Source organism: Danio rerio, chromosome 20, assembly GCF_049306965.1.
Source record: "Danio rerio strain Tuebingen ecotype United States chromosome 20, GRCz12tu, whole genome shotgun sequence".
In the NCBI taxonomy this organism is placed as follows: domain Eukaryota; kingdom Metazoa; phylum Chordata; class Actinopteri; order Cypriniformes; family Danionidae; genus Danio; species Danio rerio.
In genome coordinates this window covers 37,105,714-37,127,721 of record NC_133195.1, presented here as the reverse complement: position 1 = coordinate 37,127,721, position 22,008 = coordinate 37,105,714, and the positions used below count along the sequence as shown (strand labels likewise).

Genomic DNA, 22,008 nt, shown 5'->3' with positions numbered 1-22,008 from the left:
TGAGGTTCATAGTGATCAAAGCAGACGACCTGATTGTTTGCATCTTCAGTATTTATCATTGTGCACTAGAAGGAGTAACTGCTTAATTCCAAACATCATTCAGGAATGTAACTGTAGACCTACCTAGGCCATTGAGTATATAACATAATGATATTGTGTAGTGCTATAATGTGCGTGGAGGCCGCTGACAATATGCAAGCTTATGGAATAGTTTTAAATGTATATGGCTGTGCACACTTTTTCCGCTCTCCGCTCTGCATGTCGCGACCACGTGCGCTCTATGTACGTTATGAATAAAGCCAGGGCGCAGCCTCAGTGACCAAAGAGGGATTATAAAAAAAACTAATCTAAATTCAGGATAGGAGATTCTCGCTTCCGTCTCTCACCTATTTTAGCCATTTTAGTACCCCAGCTGTACATTTAACATGATATTTTGTGTAGCATCTGTAATAATTATTTTGTTTTAGAAAATATAAACTACAAAAAAAGCTCATATCAGCCATATTAGTTTGCGGAGTGTTCTGTGTTTTTTCATAATTGTTATTTTTTGTTTGAATAATAAGCTAAACTATCTCCCTAATGTGAGTTTAACTTGTTTACAGAAAGGTAAGGTTGTTTTATTTGTGTTTACTGTTTGCTCTAGAGAAAAATGAGTGTTGAATTTCTGAATATTTAAAAACAAATTTGAATAAATGTTTAAGTAAGTTAGTATCCTTTTAGTTCCTTTCTTTAAATAGCACTCACAGCATTTTAGCGGTAAGAAGCTATGATACAGATTATTGAGCTGAAGCTTGACTACAAAATTAAATTGCAAATTAAATCAAAATCAAAATGATCGCAATTAGATATTTTCCCCAAATCGCACAGCCCTAATTACAGTACATGTGATTAATACGAGTAACATCTGTGATGAAGATGTCAATAAAGTACATCAATATAACATGAGACAAAAATACACAATACTCAGTACAGACAAGGCTTTAAGAATTAAGATTTCAGAATAGTGAACGTAATGATAATAAATATAAAAATAATAATTAATAAATATTGCTCAATAGATAGTATCTCAATTTCCAATTTGAGTGTGTTCCAATTTTAGTTCACAAATGACACTTGGTCAAAGGCTGTACTTGAATCTATTTGTCCATGATTTGATGGACCTAAGATGTTTACCAGAGGGCAGAAGTTAAAACTGATGATTTCCAGCATGAGAATGATCCTTTAAGATTTTGCTTCCTTTTTGAGACTGTGTGCGATGTAAAGTTCCTTCAAAGAAAGGCAGAGGACAACCAATGATTTTTTTTATTTTATTTTTTTATGTTGAATTTACTCTCTGGACTTCTCTCTAGAAATGGCATCGAAATGAAAAACACTGGTCAAAAACCTACATTTAGGTTTTTAGCTTTTAGTATTGTGGGATTTTGAAAGCTGCAAAGGACATGTCTATGCTGCCCTTGAATTTCAGTCAGATAAAGAGAACTACTGAGACAGGAAGTGAAGCAGAGTTTGGATTCTGAAGTGCCTTGCAACATTCCTACCTTAGAATGCTGCCTTCGAAGGAAGCGTTTTAGAACTTTGAGATGCAGCCAAGATATCTCTCCACACATCATCTCAAACGTTATTTTAATTATTAAGAAATTATCAGGATTAAATCCAGCTTCAAAAGTATTTTTATAGTAATGTCCTGACCCTAAAGCCTGAACTGTATTGTATACAAGTCTTTTACTACAAAAAATTTGTCAAAATTTCCAGGAATGTGGAAAGGACATTTGTGCAGTTGTAACAATAAGGTATAATTGTGATAAATATTATCCTTCATAAGACCCTACATGTGCAGATGTGGGTAATTTGAGTGTGGAAGAAACCCAGTAATAGTACTTCTCAGTAATAGTGAGTACTGCATCACCGTCTAATTCTAGAGCATTTGCTCAAGGACTTATAGCTGCTGTGTGTTATTTCCTGTCAAAAGAAATTTAATTGATTGACTTTCCCAAAAAGTGTGGCTGCGTAGCACTTTCCACATTGCTTTGTTTGTTTGGGTGTCTCAACATGGCAACAACAGTTCAGTCAATGGCAATAGTTTAGGGTGGGACTTGAAAAAGTAAAATGAATTAGAAACCTGTATGGTAACAGTTATAGGTGTGTACTGTATATGATAAAAGTATTTACTATCTAATTGTCCTAATCATGCAAACACTGCACACTGCAACTTCTAATATAGAAAAAAGGACAGATAGAAGGGGAACCTGAATGGCCATGAATCTGGTCTTACTTTGGTATTACTCATCAAATGGTTCCTTAATCAATAGCTTGTGTTCTTCCAGATGTGCAGTCCTGACATCAGTGAAAAACCTTACCCAGATGTGAGAAATTAGACTGTTTATAGTTGAGAGAGGAGGAGAGAGTGTTATGGTAGAAACGGGAGAGATGGAGACTTCTAGGTGAGAAGAGCATTTGTTTCTATAGAAGGGATAATGTTGGATGAAGAGACTAAGCAGGAACCCTGGTTAAATGCTGTATCAAATGACGTTTAATGGTTAGTTCCCACAAAAATGAAAATTCTGTTAATAATTAGTCAATCTCATGTCCTTCCAAACCCCTGATATGAACAATCGTCTTTGGAACACAAATTAAGATATTTTAGATGTAATCTAAGAGCTGCTTGATGCTCCGTACACAGCAATGGTCCAAATCATTCAAAGTTAAGAAAGGGATCAAAAAACATCCTTAAAACAGATCCTATGCCTTTAATTGGAATCATATGAAGCTACAATACTACATTTGTGTCTGCACAAAGCAAAATTAAAAACTTTATTCAACAGTTTTCTCTCCTCGGTGTCAGTATAAGACATGCATGTGGACTGTGAAGTAATGTGTACACTGGATGTTGTGTACACATGACATCCTCTGTTTCAAACAGTCAAGTCCAAGGTGCGGTATATGTCAGAAGGGAGAAACATGAATAAAGACCCTGGTATACTTAAAAATATATATTTTCTTTTTTTTTTTTTTTTTTTTGTTGAGTTTGAAACGGCTGAATGATGATAAACAAAACGGGGAAAGAAATCGAACTTCATATTCCCCTTTTACACTGTCAGGTCTTGATGCCCAATTCCGATTTATTGCCTATATCTGATTTTCTTGCCTGTCCGTTTACACATTCTTTTAATTGTGACCCATATCTGATTCATGTGTTTACACTTGCCATGAAATTTATGATGTTGCACAAGCGTAAAGGAGGGTTCTAGCATCTGCGCCACACTAACCACGATGAAAGAAATTATCTTGGTTTTAGCTTGATTTAGAGAGATCTCAGGTCTGGTGGGAGCAATTTGTGGCGACTGACCACTTTCCTTCATGTTTCCTGTTGTTGTTTTTTTACTGCAACAGTGTCTCCACACCTGCTCTTCCTTCTATGTCATTAACCTGCAAAGAAGTACCATTGTTGCAAGTTTAATGACGTACAAAATGGAATGCCTCAATAAATCCGATCTGCCTGTTTACATAATAGTCGTATCGTCTCATATTCAATTTATGTCTGATTTATTTCCACATATGCAAGAGGCTTGAAACCGATCTCTGAATATCCGAATGCATGCATTCTTTTTTCGTATTTACACGTTTATAGAACAGATCTGATCTGTGTCAAATATGAGCAAAAAAAATCGGAATTGGGTCACATTTAACTGTCAGTATAAATGGGGCCATAGAAAGTTGAGTTCCAGAAAACACCCACCGATTGTGTAATCATCATGAACCAATGGTTTGCTTTGGTGAGCTGTTTTGAATTGCCGAAATGAAGTAAAAAAAAAAAAAACGTTATTTCAGCTGGATTTTGTTCAAAATCATTCCATTTCAGTTCATCCTTCAATTTCATGAATCAATTAATTTTCTCGTGAAAGTGTGCAATTTGGCACACTGGAGAAGAAACTGTTGAATAAAGTCTTTATATTAGTTTTACATGCACACAAAAGTATTCTCGTAGTTTGATAATATTCTGATTAAACTCCTGAAGGCATATGGTTTGATTTGAGGATGGTTTTTGGTATTTTATGGACTTTTAGAACCCCTGCTGTCTATGGAGGATGAGGGAGCTCTCAGATTTCACCTAAAATATATTAATATGTGTTCCAAAGACGAATGAATGTCTCAGAGGTATGGAATGACATGAAGGTGAGGAATTAATTACGGGTTTTCGGTTTATTCCCTTTATTAATCTGGGGTCACCACAGCGGAATGTACCGCCAACTTATCCAGCATCTGTTTTGTGCAGCGGTTGCCTTTCCAGCAGCAACCCGACACTGGGAAACACCATACACACTCAATCACACACATACTTTACGGGCAATTTAGCTTACCCAAATCACCCAGACCACATATCTTTGGACTTGTGTGGGAAACCGGAGCACTCAGAGGAAACCCACGTGAACACAGGGAGAACATGCAAACTCCACACAGAAATGCCAACTGACCCAGCCGAGGCTACAATATCATACAGTACTAAATTCATATTTAAAAATCCTTTCATTATCCTTACACTTGATCAACTAAGGCATATTGTATTGAAGATGTTGTCATGCTGATTGAGTATAGTGCAGTGGTCTGAAAAAAGGTCAAATTGTTGTTTCTTATTTTTGTTGTATTGCTCTATTCATCCCTGTGTTGTTGGAAATGGACAGACCATGAGCTCATGCTCTCATTATTTTCCATTAAACTATTTGTTCCGACATGGATTCAACTGACCTCAGATTAATTAAATAGAGTTCAGGATTAGTCTCAAATTCCTGTGCATTTGCTTCAGTCTTTTCCACTTTGGGTGTTGTTACAGCTTTGGTTGTGGACTTGAAATGTTCTCTGACTAAAAAATAATAATAATAAATAGCAGTGCACCTGTGTGTACATAGGTTTGGTTGATGTGTAGGTTGAGTGGCATTGATTGGGAGTGAACAGACCTCCATAGAAGTACTGATAAACATATGCCCTGTAATGAACATCGCTGGAAAATGTCAGAAATGACTGCTTAATGTCAGACTTTTTCACAACAGTTGTCAAAATCGTTGTCAGTCGGATAAAAAAGCAATTTTTTTTTAAATCCCAAAGCTTTAAAGAAGATAAAATGTTTTATCTTGCAACTTTACTATGAAATGTTATTAATAAATAGATTTACTGTTTCTTCTAAATAAAAATGTCCCTAATATTTTGTCATGTAATATTTATTATGGTACATACTAAGGTTAGTTAAGTAACAAATCAGATTTCCAAAAATTTTACCCTTTTTATTTACTTTTTATGAGAATTATTTTATTTTTTATTTTTTGTTATGTTTAAGACAATTTGGGAAACTAAATGCAGTGCTCAGCATATACAAGTACACCCCTCACAAATCCATGTTTTAAATTCTTATTTTAATAGGAAGCTATTTAATATTATATTTGTGCATATATATATATTAGATTAGTCCGTACTGAAGCCAAATCTAAAGCTTATCTAACAAAATAACTTACGATAATGGACCTAAAACTGGTCCATTCAAAATATTAAATGCAAATTTAGCATTGTTTTCTCTGTCTTAATTGTAATAAGAGTATGTTTTAATTGTTTTCATGAAAATAGTATAAATAATACTCTTTATGCATTGTACTTGTCACTTTTAGCATTATTCGTCTTGATTATGTTCATAGACTTTGGGATGATAATTACCTGTGTTGGCAGTAGATTGTTACCTGTGTCGGCACAGGGGTCATAGGAATTGTTTATCCATTTTATTACTGTAAATTAGGGCTGCACGATATTGGAAAAAAACGGATATTGCGATATTTTATATTTCAATATGAATACAGCTGCTCAAGATTGTTTTAATAGCTATATTTGACGATTTTCTGTACAGTATGTAGGTTCAGAAATTGAATAATTACAATGCAAAAAAATGCTTTTCCTACTTTACTTTGTCTCGTTTCTCGTCCAAATATCTAAAAAAAATCTTAGAATCAATGAAAAAATTTAGTTTTGTTTTTACCTTCAGGAGATAAAGTCAAAACTAAAAGTTTTTTTTCTTTTTTTTTCCAAATGTGCCAATGGGTAAATTGAAATTATCTTATTTTTGCTTTGAAACGTAGGTATTTAAACTACAAACGACAAAAATTCTAAATAAGAAACTTTTTTTTTTTTTTGTTGCATAAAGCATATAAATAATTAAATACAAATAATCTTTGTTACTTGCATGTCCTCCCCATGTTCATGGGGGTTTTCTCTGGGTGCTCCGGTTTCCCCCACAATGCGCTATATTCTATTCTAAATTGGCTGGAGTGTGTGTGTGTGTGTGGGTGTGAATTCAAGAGTGTATGGGTGTTTCCCAGTACTGGGTTGTGGTTAGGGCATCTGCTGTGTAAAACATACAGTATGCTGGAAAAATTGACGGTTCATTCCGCTCTGGCGACCCCTGATTAATAAAAGGACAAGGCTGAAAAGAAAATGAATGAATAATCTGTTACATTTACCGACATCATAACTTTTTATGTCCAAATGTTTTAAGCTCTCTTGAAAATGTTCAGTCACAGGCCTTAAAAACACATGCAAATTATAAACTTTCACCTATTATGGTTAAACTTTGTAGTGAACCGCTTGGTGGTCTACAAGTTGGTCTACAAAGCACATGTGTTCTGTGGCTCCTAGTGAACTATAATTCAGACTCAACATGATGTGATGATTGCGGATGCACACATTGCAATATCGATAGTGAAATGATATATTGTGCAGTCATACTGCAAATACATTTGTATAGTGCAATATATTAATTACTAAAAACCTATCTATATTATCTTAAAAACATATGTAATACACTTCATCGCCACATCACATTGCAGTTGTTTGCTTCAAATCACCAAGATATCCAATCATAGCTGCAGTAATTGTGTTGTGCGCACAGAAGCTTTACATGCTTTACATTGGGTAAAAATGCATTGTGGCTCAGCACAGTTGAATGAGCTGTAACTGCTCCCATCCTGGTCTACTGAATGGACCCTGTATGTAAAGATCATATGTTTAAAACCCCTGTGGTGCAGCTTCCTGTGAGTTCTGCTTCTAAGTGTTAAAATATGACCCGTATCAGCTGTGCAGCCCCATACATGTGTGTTTCATTCTCATAGGCACATTTATGTTGTAGTTCACAGTAAGGCTACATGAAATTGAAAAAAATAATAAAAACATTGCAGTGTTAAGTTTTTCCTCAATGTAGTTGAAGTCAAAATTATTTGCCCTCCTGTCAATTTCTTCTCTATTTTTTAAATATTTCCCAAAGGCTGGTTAACAGAGCAAGGATTTTTTCCACAGTATGTTCTATAATATTTTTTCTTCTGGAGAAAGGCTTGTTTGCTAATCAGAAATTAGGAAAAAGTATACAGGGGTAATAATTTAGGAGGGCTAATAGTTCTAATTTCAGTTGTATATTGCGATACGAGTATAAATTCACAAGGTGACTTATTTTGGGAGAAATTCATTATTTTACATTGATTGGAATGATTTTGTTCGAACTTTCTACAGGTTGGAAATGTACTTGCGGTGTTAGCTGGATTAAAACACACCATTTACCTACATCACATAAATAGTTAACTATATGCGACAAGCAAAACATAATTAAATTGTGTTTTAAATGTTCTTTTCAATGGATTAAATAAAAAAAAAAAACAAAGACTGTTAAAAAAACTCAGGAGCCATGTGCACCCACTGACAAGTAAAAGCTGCTTCTCTCTCTTTCTCTCTCTCTCTCTCTCTCTCTCTCTCTCTCTCTCTCTCTCTCTCTCTCTTTCAAGTTCAAAACTAGAATGCCAAAGCACTTTAAATATGTTTATAAAATAGCCTATGTATTAAATTAACATCAAATTATTAAATAATCAGCAAATGAGAAATAAATGACAGAAAAGTTAATAAAAACAGACATAATTGCAAGATTAAAACAATTAAATCTAAAAAAAAATAAGACTAATGCGTTGACTAACCATTACTAATGGTGTACATATATTTTGCAGCCAGTTTAGATGTCATTTCATCCTCTCCAAGTATATAGTAAAGTTTTTCTGAGTCGTTCAGAATAATGAATTTATTATTTACTTTTTCTCTCGGGCTCATGGCAGTGCATGCTCTTCCAACTGTGAAACCGGGTGGAAAGTAGTCTTTAATAAAAGAGTAATGCATTTAGAAAGATTCTACTAAATCGATTGTGGATGTTTGTTAAATTAAGCGGATACAAAAACTGTAAAAGGATGTTAATCATAGTAAAAAAAAATTTGTCACTAAATATACTTGGGTGGCCCACCAAAGTAAAGTCTATGTGTGGGAAGCACTGGACATGCGATATACAAAGAATCTAATAACCTAATTAATAAATAAATGTATAAACAAATCACAGATAAAAAAAAGATTTTGCAGAGACTCGTGTCAAACAGCCGTGTGTGTATAGACTTTCCTGTCACAAAATGCAGTGAAAATCTTGCATGACGGTAGTAGTTTAAGGTGTTCACATGTTTACATTCAGAGAGCAGCATTTACAGCAGATCTTTCAGTCCATAATATTGTAGTGATATTAACATACTGTAAACTTAGTAACTAAATCATTTTAACAAAGGTATGTCTTTAAAAACTGAAAGAATACTGCTGATGATACTAACTAACTTTTGTCATCTGTATAAACAAATACATTGATCGCACACTCTCCAAACCTGTAGGGACAGGACAATCAAAGCGAACTGGAACAGCATCTTTATTTTTTTTATTATTTTTTTTTCAAAAGAAGACAAGCAGATTTCACCATTTCTAGATGTGAAAAGCTCTTGGGTAAAAAATGTTACTTAGCAGGTTTTTGTTGCGTGTTGGCAGACCACTGTAATCCACACATGTGAGTCCACACGCCAGCTGCACTCTCATAGCGGGGAAATGAAAACAAAGCCTTCATTGCGGCACATTTATAAACGCAACACTGACCCATGTCTCTGAACAATTCTTCTTCTTCCATTTGTTTTAATTACGGTTGGCAACAGAACGTGGCATCTCTGCCTTTTGTACAATGTAATTTGTAATAACAGTCTTTTAAACTATATCATGCATATCAATGAAGTTGAACCTCATTCACAAAAGAGTGCGCTGATTGGTTCAAGCCAAGTCTTTCTCGTGAATTAATGATGAAAATGATCAAAGACGGCACTTTGTACCGGCCGGTACAGACATCAAGCTTCAAAATCTTTTTTTTTCAAACCAGAAGAACGAATTTGCTTGAAATAACAAAAAATCTTTGTAATGAAATATGTGTCCTAATAGTGTTTTTTTTAACCTGGGATATATATAACGTGGGATTCCAGCCTCGCTGTCCTATGCCGATCCTTCCCTTCTCTCCGCTTCTCATGCTTTCCTGTCAATACTTTATACTGTCCTATACAATAAAGGCGAAAACCCCTAAAAAATTAAAAATAAATAAATAAATAAAAATAAACGCATGTCCCTAAATTATTAGGATTAAAAATTCTAATAAAAATCTGATCCTGCAATGTGACTTTTGCAGATTTGCACATTGTGATAACGATTCTGAAACAATATATTGTGAAGCCCTACTACACAGCTTGTGGTATTTTTGTACACCATGTTGAAGGTATTCGATTCACACAAGCTGTCATTTAGACTCGGTCGTGAATGCCTGAGACGAGAGAGAAGCAAAACAACTTCACACATTTATAGCAACAGTTATTGTCCCTGTATAAACCAGCGGCTTTCTTGTAAAAATCCACAGCATCTTTGCATGTTGCAATTCTACAGGTTTCAAATTTTACTGTAGTCTAAAATTATAAATCGTCTTATGTAACTTTAGAAATGTCAAATTTTCCAAAATAAGTTTTAAATGTTGAATTAGAAGTATGAATTGGCTTTGAGGTTTGAAGAATATCGAACGTGTTTAGTGTGTAAGCACAGATTCCACTAGTTGAATCTTATGGTTGGGGGAATATTGTATGATGAAAGACTATCCTCTGTAGCCTCAGCGTCTGTTGACTTCGGAAGAAAAAACATAAGCAGAGCACAGCCACATGTTCACTCTTTCTCTCTCTCTCTCTCTCTCTCTCTCTCTCTCTCTCTCTCCTGCTTCTGTTTTTGTCCTTTATTCTGAACTGCAGACTCTTGGTTGGGGTATTGTACTGCTACGTGGCAAATGCTCACACAACTCTTTGTGAAGGGAATGGGAAAATGGATATGCGTGTATATATATATATATATATATCAGTGTGTACCAATATATAATGTATTATATAAAGCCCTCAGGTTGACGTCAACTGGAGGACCGCCACTCTAAACGTGAAAGCAAATAAGCATTCTTTTATTTAAGATTACCACAGCAAACACAATTTGCACCGATTTATTATTCTCCTTAAGGATAACAACGTGAGGTAGCAAAATAATCATTGTAAATTTTGATTTCCACGTATTATGCACACATAGATTGTAACCGCGGCTGTTCTTCCTGCGTGATTCATCGGTGAACAGCGCTTTTAATTCTTCTTAAAGTCTAGCGCAGCCCTTTCTGTTGAGCGGGTGAAGACAATGACGAATCTGTGTAAGACAGCGCTGAAAAGGGAGCGGGATAATATTTACATTAGTTTATTTCCTATAAACGCTCATGCTGTCTTCTGTGCATGTATTGGAGTTTTGTTTGAAACATTCAAAAAGAGTGTTTTCTTTGTGGAGGTTAAATTGAAGTTACAGTATCGTACGGCTTGTATTAAAGGACAATATTGTATTACAAATAATATATAAATATTAATATAATTATAGATTTTAATTTTAAAAAATTGTGTTGTGAAGAAAAAATGTAATTAGTTATGGAAAGCATCGTCAATGCATCGTGATGCACCGAGATAATCGAATTGAACCGAATCTGGCATGATAATCGTAACCGAACCGTGAGACCAGTGTAGGTTCACACCCCTATCTATATCTATATGACAGGCTCAGATGACAGGCTGGCCGAAATGTGTAAAAAAAAAGTCGTTATTACAAGTCTAAATGGAGGACTTGTTCCAAAGAGCTGACCCCGCAATCATACAGGACTAAGGCCAAAGAAGAAGAAGAAGATATATATATATATATGTGTGTGTGTGTGTGTGTGTGTGTGTGTGTGTGTGTGTGTGTGTGATATATATATATATATATATATATATATATATATATATATATATATATATATATATATATATATAATTTTTTTTTTTTTTCAATAATTTATACATTTATATCTAATATAATATAATCACAATATAAAATGATGATGATGCGTAAAAAGAGGTCAGAGTCCTCTGTTTTTCTTTCTGCTAATGTCATGATTGTGCAGTGGTTAAATATGAAGGCTCATTGAAACTGTCAATGTATGTGTGTGTGTGTGTGTATTTGTCGAGGTTAGCACAGCTGTGGTTTAACTATGGCTGCTTGTGGTTTGGCCTCAGAGGAGATTTTTGGGTTTAGGGGGTTTGGAAGGAATTGCAGTGCAATAGTAAAACTGGCAGGTGGGGCAGGTGTCTGAGTGAGTGTGTGTGTATGTATGGCTGCTTGTGAGTTATTGTGGCGTGGGATGTTTGAAACAGCTGAATGGTGATGACTGTGTAGCAGATTGGATGTAATGCTTTGTTATAGCAGTTTAAGATTAATGATCTTTGGCAAGTCAGCCTGTGCAGTGTCATGCAGATTTCATCTTCCTGCCCCTGCTAAGACTTCTTAAGCTGTTCATTGTTCAAAAAGGCATACTTTACACTATTATAATCCAATATAACAGCCTGTCTCCTTAATTTGCTGGTATTTGTTGTTTGGATATTGTGTGTCTCATAAATATAAAATAAGGGCTTTGAAGTTTAGAGATAGAAGCCAGACTAGCTCATTTTTTTCATTATTTTATTTTCATGACATTGAATTCAGTCATTAAATAATAAGGATAGCATTTAACAGTTTTAGGTCATTAAGCTTTTTTTATGTAATTAAACATAGTCTTGTGCTTCTCAAGGTTGTATTCGATAGCAATGCAGTAAAACATTGTGCATTATTATAATATATTAAAACAACTGTTTTATATTTTAATGTGCAGTTTATTACTGTACAATGTATTAGTTGTGTCTTCAGCATTGCACAATCTTTCAGAAATGCTAATCATTATTAGATTTGTCCCCATGAAAAGCTTTTCTGTGTTGAAAGCAGCAGTAATATGTTTTTTTTAAACCTTGATAAAAGAGAAAGGTGAAAGTTTAATCTAAGCAAATATGTAATTTTGTTTCAGCACATCCGATTATTACCCCAGTCATAAGAATGTTAACCACATTATGTGTTAAGCCCAGAAATAAAAAAGTTGGACTACTTTTATGATGCTTTAATAGTACGTTGGTTACTGTGAAATATCGTTATTTGGAAAATGTATGTGAGAAGATTCTCTTAAAAGTTCTGTAATGACATGAGGGTGAATTAAAAATGACACCATTTTCATTCTTGGTTGAGTTGTTCCTTTTAATTATAGTTTTGATTGTAAAGCACATTTAGAAACTAGGCTATTGCTCCAAAAATACGGATTTAAGGGTCATTCATACTGAAAACTATTTGACTTTGGAAAATGTGCGTTGTGGGCAGTGGAATGGGGAAAATGCACAAGATCTCTAGTCGCTTAAAAGCTGATGTGTGTTGCACATCAGTCTAACACCTGTTTACATGAAAAGTAAAAGGGAAGTAGTGCAGTGGAGTGGAAAGATGTGATCTGTGTGAATGGCCATGTTCAAACTGCAGACTTTTTTTATAATCGGAATCAGAATTAAGCACTTGGTTGCCTTCGATCTTGGTGAGGTTCAAAACATTTGACTTTTTCAGTAGCAGACCAATGTATTTTTGGTAGATTTTTCTTAAGCATTATTCTAAGCATGTAAACAGTAGATTGCCTTTTTCTTTTTCTCATGACACTTGGCATCATTGAATGACTCTCTCGAGAACATCTTTCTCAAGCAGATTCTTTAGGGTAAAATCAAATGTGATGGTTCTCTGAAGGTGATGCCAAACAAAGCACTGTTGGTTGAATACTGTTGGATCAGCGTAGTGATGCTGGGTAATAAATTTGAGCTAACAAATAAATCAAGCAAGAACGTGCCAGATTAGACTGAACTGGTTGGTTAGAAGCTGTGGTCGGAGGTTTGATGTTTTTTAACCATCTTGGCTTTTTTTAATGTTTGGTGGCGTGACTGGCGTCATCACACTGTCATATGTGTAAATTCATCAAGTGTCTGCAATCAATCTAAGGGTTGGGTGATACACATTTGCATTAATTATACTGAGGTTTTGGTTAAACGGAATTCCCTCAGTCACTGAAATGTCTGAAAAAAATTTTTTTTGGCCCTCTTCTTTAGTAAAACTGGATTTTGGTAGGTCGTGTCTGTCTACCAATCCCTCCCTTTCTACCAATTTGATCACCATGGTGATGGCACCCTGTGCTCTTGTAACCAAACATGTTATTCATTCCCAGGCCCTTACCGTGGCCCAGTTCCCGGTTTTAGGAGAGCTTTCTCATGAGATGGGAGCACAAACAGGCACATAGAGATCCAAGTGGTTTAATCACTAGGACTATTAGGCCACAGTCTTAATATGGTCTGGCTGTGAGAACGGTCCACCCCACCCCACCAGTGGTATTGGGTTCGTTTTAGTCTATAGCAGTAAAGCTCTTTAGTTCACCTTCATCATTCTGTCTTCAGGGTGGGGTCTGCTTTCAAACATGTCTGCTACAAGCAACTGACCACTTAGTTTTGTCAGGAGTGGTTTGCGGTTTGATTATGTGCAGACCCAGCTTATGTTAGCCTAATTAAGAGTTTAATTGGGTAAGAATTTAATCCAGTTCCAGAGCATTGTTTATGTGGAGCACACATTAATTTATTACAGTTTAAAGCTTTTTGTGCAGGAACAATAGAGGGATTGTTGTTGTGTTTTTCTTTAGAATGCCTTAAAAGGCTTTATTTGCGGACCGGTTGGATCATAAAAAAACAAGTGATTTTTGAGGAGGATGTGAAACCTTTAAGCTTAAAATCTTACAGCGTATTGAAGCTATCGTACATATAAGACCAACTTTTTAGAAATCTGTGACTATGAAGCTTGGCAAATATCCTATGACATTAATATACGCTACAAAACCTGCTTGCGAAATATTTACCATGTTATAAACATATTAGCAGCATTTTAATTCATGCTAGCAACATGTTAAGACATGCTAGCAAACTGGTTGTTTGTTACCATTAGGTGCGTCCCAAATCACATACTTATGCTCTATTCTACGCCATTTTGTAGCAAAAATAGTGTAAGTAGTGTATTCACCCTGAAAATTAAAAATAATAAGTGCACTTTAATTACTCAGATGATGCACTTATTCAACCGTTCAAAATAAATGTGGAATGTTGGACACATGACGCAGTCAATGGCTGCTGCTTTGCTCACGGTTAGCTGTATGTTAAGACATATTAAGCAGCTATTCTGAATACTTTAAAAAACTTTCTTTTCTTGGTTTCTTTCCACTTTACCTTAAGTTTTCACTTACAGCTTACAATGCAGTTTCAATCATTTATACAAGCCTTTCACAAGCCAACAAAGATATACAGTATGTGTCGGATGAATTTTTCAAATCTTGATTATACTCATGGTCAAACACTTTTAATTCAAATATTTTGTGGAAACCATTGTATATATTTTCTAGTATTTTTCAGTGAGTAGATTTTTGAATAGCAAAGCATTTATTAAATAAATGTTTTATAATGTATTTAAACATCTTCTGTCTAAATCATTTTGAGTTATTTACAAATTATATTTTATTTAGTTTTTTCTATATATATATATATTTTTTTGCATTTTTCAGTTGTAATCAGCACATCCAATTCCCATGGCTTTGAGTGGAAAATAGGACATTAGGTCGGTCTTCCTCTTCACATTCCTCTATATGGGACAGTATGCCAGATGGTCTTGTCTGCTAATATCTTTAGGTGGAATGTGTGTTAAGGGGCCACAAGCACGTATGGATATCTGGCCACACTTAATTTATCTTAATCAAAGATACAGTTAGCACTTAAAGCACTTAGAACCTAGATGCAATCACTATTTTCTTGCACTGTGAACAGCATTTGGTATGACTCAAGCATGCAATTATCATGTACATTATATCTGTTATAAAACTATTACCTCATTTGTGTCAGGGGGACATGTTTAACTACAATCTACTTTCTCTGTATATCACAGCCTATAAGCAAATACTAGTGTATATACAATCTATACACTAGTTTGTCAAACAGTATTTGATTTGACCTGATTTCTCTGTTTTTACTTGCAGTCAAATGCGTCTCGGAGACAGCAGCGCATGATAAAGAACAGAGAGTCAGCTTCTCTCTCCCGGAAGAAAAAAAAGGAGTATTTAATGACACTGGAGACCCGTCTGAAGTTAGCGCTGACAGAAAATGAGAAGCTGAAGAATGAAAATGGCACATTAAAAAGACAAGTGGAAGGCCTAATGAGTGAGGTTGGTGTCAATAACATATATTTTCAAACCATTTGTTTTCTAAAAGCATTTTATTGATTGCATTGCTAAAGTTTCATCCAAACATGTTTAAAAATGTCTCAATCCAGTCATCATCTGATGGATGGAACTGAAGTCCTGCTTTTTTCCCCCCAGATAATCTGTATCAATAGGTTGTACACAATAACTCAAAAGAATATGTTGCTAGTTCTGTTTAATTATCACTTTAAATAAGTAAATGTATGAATATTTGGTGCTTTTCTTTTGGAAGATTGTTGTTTAATGAAGAATTTAGAGTTGACCTTTGCTCACAATATGAAGACATGAAATTGAAATTGGCTGTGCTATTTGCTCAGATATAAGATGTTAACGCATTATCATTCTTCAGAACTCTGTGCTGAAAGCAACTGCTCCAAAACGGAGGGCTGTGTGTCTTATGGTTGTCCTGGTCTTCTTGGTTGTCAACTTGGGTCCAATGAGGTAAATAAGTGCATCAATATTATATTATTTTAACATGTCTTGAGATTGCAGAAAAGCTTTACTACATCCCATATTCGATTGTTCTGTAGGAACCAGAGGGAATGTGTTGTATAAAGGTCTGACTTGTTTTTTTGTGTCACACACAGTTTGCTTGGAGGAGACAGAGGGTCTGCCTTTCCTGCTACCCCTGTGTTCAATGGCAGACACCTGCTGGGATTTTCTCCTGAGTCAGAGAGAAACTTGGACAAGCCTCAGACTGACCCATCTAACACTGTGGACAGGTAACTCTTTTTTGCAGTTTTATGAACACTTAGCCGTGCTCAGTGTTCTGTGTGGGCCAGAAAACACCTGAGACCTCTCAACTTATCAAAGTTTGCAGAGTCCATTTAGAAAGCCTGTCAGCACAGGTGCTGGGGGACTCTGAACAAGCCTCTGTTCTCATGTCTGCCCCACACGCAACTTTCATACCAAAACCGGACAGCTAGCTAAGTTTGTTGTTTTATCTTCCCAGGGTGGCGTTTTGAAAAAGCAATACTGGCTTCTCATGTCTAAAAAATTGCTTTAACAACATAAACACAGAGGACCTCAAATACCCCACATGAAACGACAGATATTTGAAGTCATGATTACTTTGAAAACCTGTCTCTGTGTTTTCTCAAAGACATTCATCAAGCTGGTCTAGTCAAATTTAAGTTACTTTACTCCCAGAGGTCATGTTTCAAGCCTCCCGGGGCCTGGTTTAGACAAGATCAACAGCTTTAGACTGTGAGGGTTTTTTTGGGGGGCCAAAACAGGTGGCGTCCCACAAGGCTCAGTTTTGGGTCCTTTTAAATTTTCCTCCTTTACTTTCAGGTCTTTCCATTTAAGCTGTTTGTTCTATAATCAAGCATTGCTATAGTGCACTAAAGTTTTCTGTTCCGGCTTAAACTCTGCTATTGGTTCTTTGAAAGACATCCTAGGAAACGGTTGTTTGAACTGGTTCATTTTAAGTATCTGGGGAGCAACTCAGATTATGTAATTATGTAAAATAGGATATAGATTTATATCTAGATGCTGATATTCTACAGGGAGTTCAAGGACACCTGCAGCAATTTTAAACATCTTTTGCAAAAGCTCTAGTTTATGGAATATTTCCACAGATCTTGTAGACTTTCATTTGTTAGCATAATGTACATTTGTGAAGTTTTTTAAAATTAATTTTGAGAGAATCACATGCTATGATTGGTAAGTATTCATAAACCAATCAGATAAATCAAAGTCTTTAATAAATAGCCCAGTTTGTCTTACTTCCATTATTTTCGTTTCTGAAGAACCCAGGGGGAAGCTTTCAAGAACTACCTGAATTCGGACCCTATGCTATATGACCAGGCTGAAGCCCTGGGCTCAAGTATCTGCAAGCTCAGGGTTCTCTCCCGGGACAACATGCCAAACCTCCAATTAGTATCAAGTAATGGCCAGTGTTGTAGGTAACACGTTATAAGTAACAAGCGTTACGTAATTTTAAAAATAAGTAGTATTATTTGAGTTGATTTTTGAAAAATGTAAAGCAAGTTACTTTTTACCTTGCTTAATTGGCTTTAACAAAATATATTGTGTAATAATTTTCTTGGGTTGAATCACACACTCTTTGAGAGAGCGTGCTGCGAGGGAACAGACAGTCGACTTGCACTCATCATCATCATCATCATCATCGTCACCATCATCAGGTCTCTTTTTTTCACAGGAGATGAGTCAGTGTACTGTTCTAATAACTGAATATCTAAGGATATGGGTTTATTTAGAGTCAAACCTAGTATCCTGTATGTTAGTACTTACTGAATAACTCCGTATTCTTATGCACTACTTCCCTAACTTCCCTAACCGTGGTAATGGCTAAATGTAAACTCTTGAAATTTCATTAAACATAAACATTTTATCCTCGACTTGCCTCCAGGTCTGAGTTTGGATTTGTCCTGAGAGTGTGTTTCTAATAGTCCAGGATTTGTCTCATGTAAAGCATTTTTACTGTTTAGTGTTGAATATATTAGGAACAGTTTAGTCTGCTGTCTTAATTTATTTCCTCCTTGAGCCACAGAAAGCAGTGCAGACTTCCCACTCTCAATTTCTTTTGCAAGATAAGCTTCTCTGTGTCAGCAAAGATTGTGAGACATCGATCCAGCTTCCCAGAGCTTCACTGTCACTCTTCCTTAGCCAGAAGTGTTTGACATGTCATTTCAGGGGCCACATGTTTTCCTGTTTGGGCTATAAATGCCTATATCAGCTTCTTGCGGGGAGATGGTTTAGTATTTTTGTCGATGATGTCTTGGCTTTATTTTGCAGGTTCACTCAATCTGTGCTAAAAATGAACTTGGCATTAGTTGTTGGCACTGTTCATTTATAGTTTTACGAGATGCTGTCTTTTCCTTAGATAAGATAAGAAGCATCTTGGCTCGCGCACTTGCACATGGTATTCTTTCAGATGTTAAGCCAGTACCAGGAGATGATTAAAACAAGAGTCTTGTAAAATTCCATACGTCGTTTTGGAATTGAATTATCCTTATAAAGACTCAAACTATTTCTTGGTACCCGTGTTGTTAAACTTTCCTGGCTTTAACATGACTTTTGTCTTTCTCATAGGTTGGAGGAGGGGGTTTCAGAGCAGAAGGCATTGATGGTGGTCAAGGATCCTCTGTATTTCAGAACTCCACCCCCCTGCCAGCCACCTGTCAACAGGACCAAGTGCATAAAGTCAGTCCTGCACATTGATATTGCTCCATACTCTTTTATATTCAACTGCTGCTTTATTAGACATTTAATAGAGTTAGTAGGATCTGGCAGTTCTGTGACGAGCTGATTCATTAAAAAGTTTGACTGCAGAGCATCTGGTCTGCAGTGCCTCAGATTTGCCCATCTGATCTAAACCTAGAAAGAACTTTTATTACAATTGGTCTAGTATTTAAAGTTCCGAGCTTTTGTTTTAATGATAGTAAGGGATAATTGTAGGCGTTTTGACTGGTGTTTTAACATCTGTTAAACTGGCTTTTAAAAAAGCAAATAATTCCAGTTAAATTCCATGGTATTAGTGGATGTTTCAAAATAAACCTGTGATCTCACAACATAAATATTACTGAACCAACACTTATGTGTCAGGTTCATTTGAGACTATTCAAATGTGCACAATTGCAGTGCATGTTTTGCTTGCTTTGAACTGCTTGACTTTAGTTGATTTGGAAAAAGTGACTTAAATTTTGGAGAATATCTGTGAAAAAAACACAGGCCCACCATTCACTGTGTTATAACAATATGAACATAACAGTTTTGTTAAATTTATATTTAAAAAAAAGCCCCTTACAGCCATGATGATTTAAGAACATCTCAAGGTTGTAAAATCATTGTAAATCACATCTTTTATTTAGTTTTTTTTTTCAGTCTACTCTGTATAAGGGCTGCAAGATTAATCAAAAAAAGATTATGATCTCCATCCTAATCCAGCATCTCTACGATTCAGCCAATTATATTTTTGAGTTGAGGAGAGAAACAAAGGAGGTTGCACTGTATTAATAAGGTATAATTCATCCAAAAATGTAATGTAAAGATTTAATTACGGCTGCGAAATAGCATGTGAGCTGATGCACTGTTTGTTTACTATTGAGAGGACGCACAAAGAATGTTTACATTAGTGAACAGAACCTGCATAGGCTGTGAATAACAGGTAATAAGGTTGTAAATAACGCCCTTAAAGTGACAAACCACACTCGGCAGTGAAAGTGAAACCAAAAGCACAAGCAACAAGCATTTTATATGTTTTTTTTCTTTAACAGTAAACACAGTGTCACTATAACTATTCCAACTTAAATAATGTTGATAATAATGCAAGAGTGAATCTGATAAGGACAAGTGTCAAATGTTTCAGTGAAAAAATGGTTTAATAATGTTGTCAATGACAGATTGCAAGCATACGTCTCAGACAGTATAATTTATCTTTAGAATTATGAATAATTGTATTCTGATGTCATCACAGTTAACAAACTGTTCAAGTCCAGCATTCAAAGTCTATACTAAATTTAGCATTTTACAACAAAAAATTTACTACGAATAGGCCCAATGTTATTATTGTTGTTTTACCATATGTTTGAGAATAGCAAAAATAATAACCTAGTCATATTAATCTTTATTTTACATCGTGAGAAAATTGTAATCTTAATTTTAAGCAAAAAAAGTGATTCTCATTTTACCCAGATTTGTGTAGCCCTACTTTGTATTCTGTAGTACTTAAGCATAGTGTCGTTTTTTTGGCTAATTTTTCATTCTTCATTTGACAAAAACGCAGACCACAAAAATTCGTGGTTGTTAACCATACATATTTTCATCCTAAAACCATGCTGTTTAGAATGATATAATTCTTCATGCTACCTACCTGACACCCTTTGAGATCTGAAATTTCTTTCTGCTCTGCATAACTATAGGATAGCACATGAGCTGAGAGGATGGGTGCATCGGCATGAGGTTGAGCGGACCAAAACTCGCCGCATGAGCAACACTCAGCACAGAGGCAGAACCTTCATGGTACTACATTTCTCCTACTTAGAGCCACAGTTGTCTTTCTCAAGTTGAAGTTGCTTGCTTTTTGACATTGTTGACAGTGAACGTGTGAACAAAGGGGCAGAGAAACTCATCTAAAGGTCTTGACATTGTCGAATATAGTGACTGAAGAGTCTTGTCTGTCCTCTTTGACCTTTTGTGTGACATCTTTCTTCGTGTGTCAAGTGCACATACTAGGTTGCATACCTTCAACCCGGATACTGGCTGCTGACAACCACCAAGACATATTTCTGTTTATTTTCCTTAAATAGATCTTTCTGAATGTTTATGTTAGGGATGAGACCTTAGTCTTTGCTCTTTCTCTCCTTTCACACTGCTCCTCTCTTTCACTTCTTTTTAACCCACTCTCAGTATAATCCAGTAGTCTTGGGAAAGTAAACAGTCCTTTGCTCAGTCAATCTTTTTTTTTTTCTCTCAGACTAATTTCCTTCTTTTTCCCCCTCCAGTCTCATCCACAGTGAGTCTGATTATCTTCAAAACCACTGTCCGTAGCTGTACTTGACTTGAATGTGTGCATAAACCCTGCCTGCTGTGGTCAGGCTTTAAAAGCTCTTTATAAAAGTTATCATATTTCACTATTTGTACAATAATGTTAATTTAACTGCTGTGTTAATTTGGGTCAGTAACAATCTGTCACATGATTGTTCAGATATCATTCTAATATGTGACCACTAAGCCAGTATTACGAGTATTACAGTATTATTTTTCTAAAATCATTAGAAATTAAAATAAAGCTCATGTCTTATAAAGATATTTAAAAATATATATATAAAACTTATTTATTCATCCTTCACGTGATATATAAATCTCAATTTTAAAAAAGGGACACTTATGTCTGAAACATTTCTTCTTGTTATTATTGATGTGATAAATTGCTGTGCTGCTAAAAAAAACTATTTTTAACGGATAGATCTTAACTTTTAGATATGTTTTTAGTGCTAAATAAAAACATTAATATGTTTAAAATTTAATTGAAGCTTTGAACAAAAGGGTATACCAGTAAAAGAAAAAAGTGTCTGTGGATGTAACGACGATATTAACTTACCGTGCCATCTGAATAAACAAAGACATTGATGGCACTCCTACCAAATCCATAGAACTGAAGCCGCAGAGTGGCAAATCCAGATTTCACCCTTTCCACATGTGATAAGCTCTTAAAAAACGTTCCTCACAAACATATTTTTGTCGCATATTAGCAGACCACTGTAATCCACAGTCAAATGTGGGTCCACATGCAGCGGTGCTCTCAATGCGGGAAAATGGAAACAAAACCTTCATTACGGCGCATTTATAAATGCAACACTGACGACCTATGTCTCCGAACAATTCTTCTTCTCCTATTTGTTTTAATTACAGTTGGCAACAGAACATAGCGTCTCTGCCGTCTGAACACTGTAACA

General features: G+C 35.4%; 1 protein-coding gene across 2 annotated transcripts in view; it reads left to right on the top strand.

Annotated features, from left to right (window-relative positions):
* Positions 1–22,008, top strand: part of atf6 (activating transcription factor 6) — a 56,158-nt gene that overhangs the window by 8,773 nt on the left and 25,377 nt on the right. For both annotated transcript variants that reach the window (XR_012395562.1, NM_001110519.1), the window contains exons 8-12: positions 15,365–15,550; positions 15,936–16,027; positions 16,174–16,308; positions 18,644–18,754; positions 20,473–20,572. Coding sequence is in view for 1 of the 2 variants with exons in the window: in NM_001110519.1 (NP_001103989.1) it covers positions 15,365–15,550; positions 15,936–16,027; positions 16,174–16,308; positions 18,644–18,754; positions 20,473–20,572 (624 nt within the window). In the remaining variant the exon portion in view is untranslated. The remainder of the gene's footprint in view (positions 1–15,364; positions 15,551–15,935; positions 16,028–16,173; positions 16,309–18,643; positions 18,755–20,472; positions 20,573–22,008) is intronic.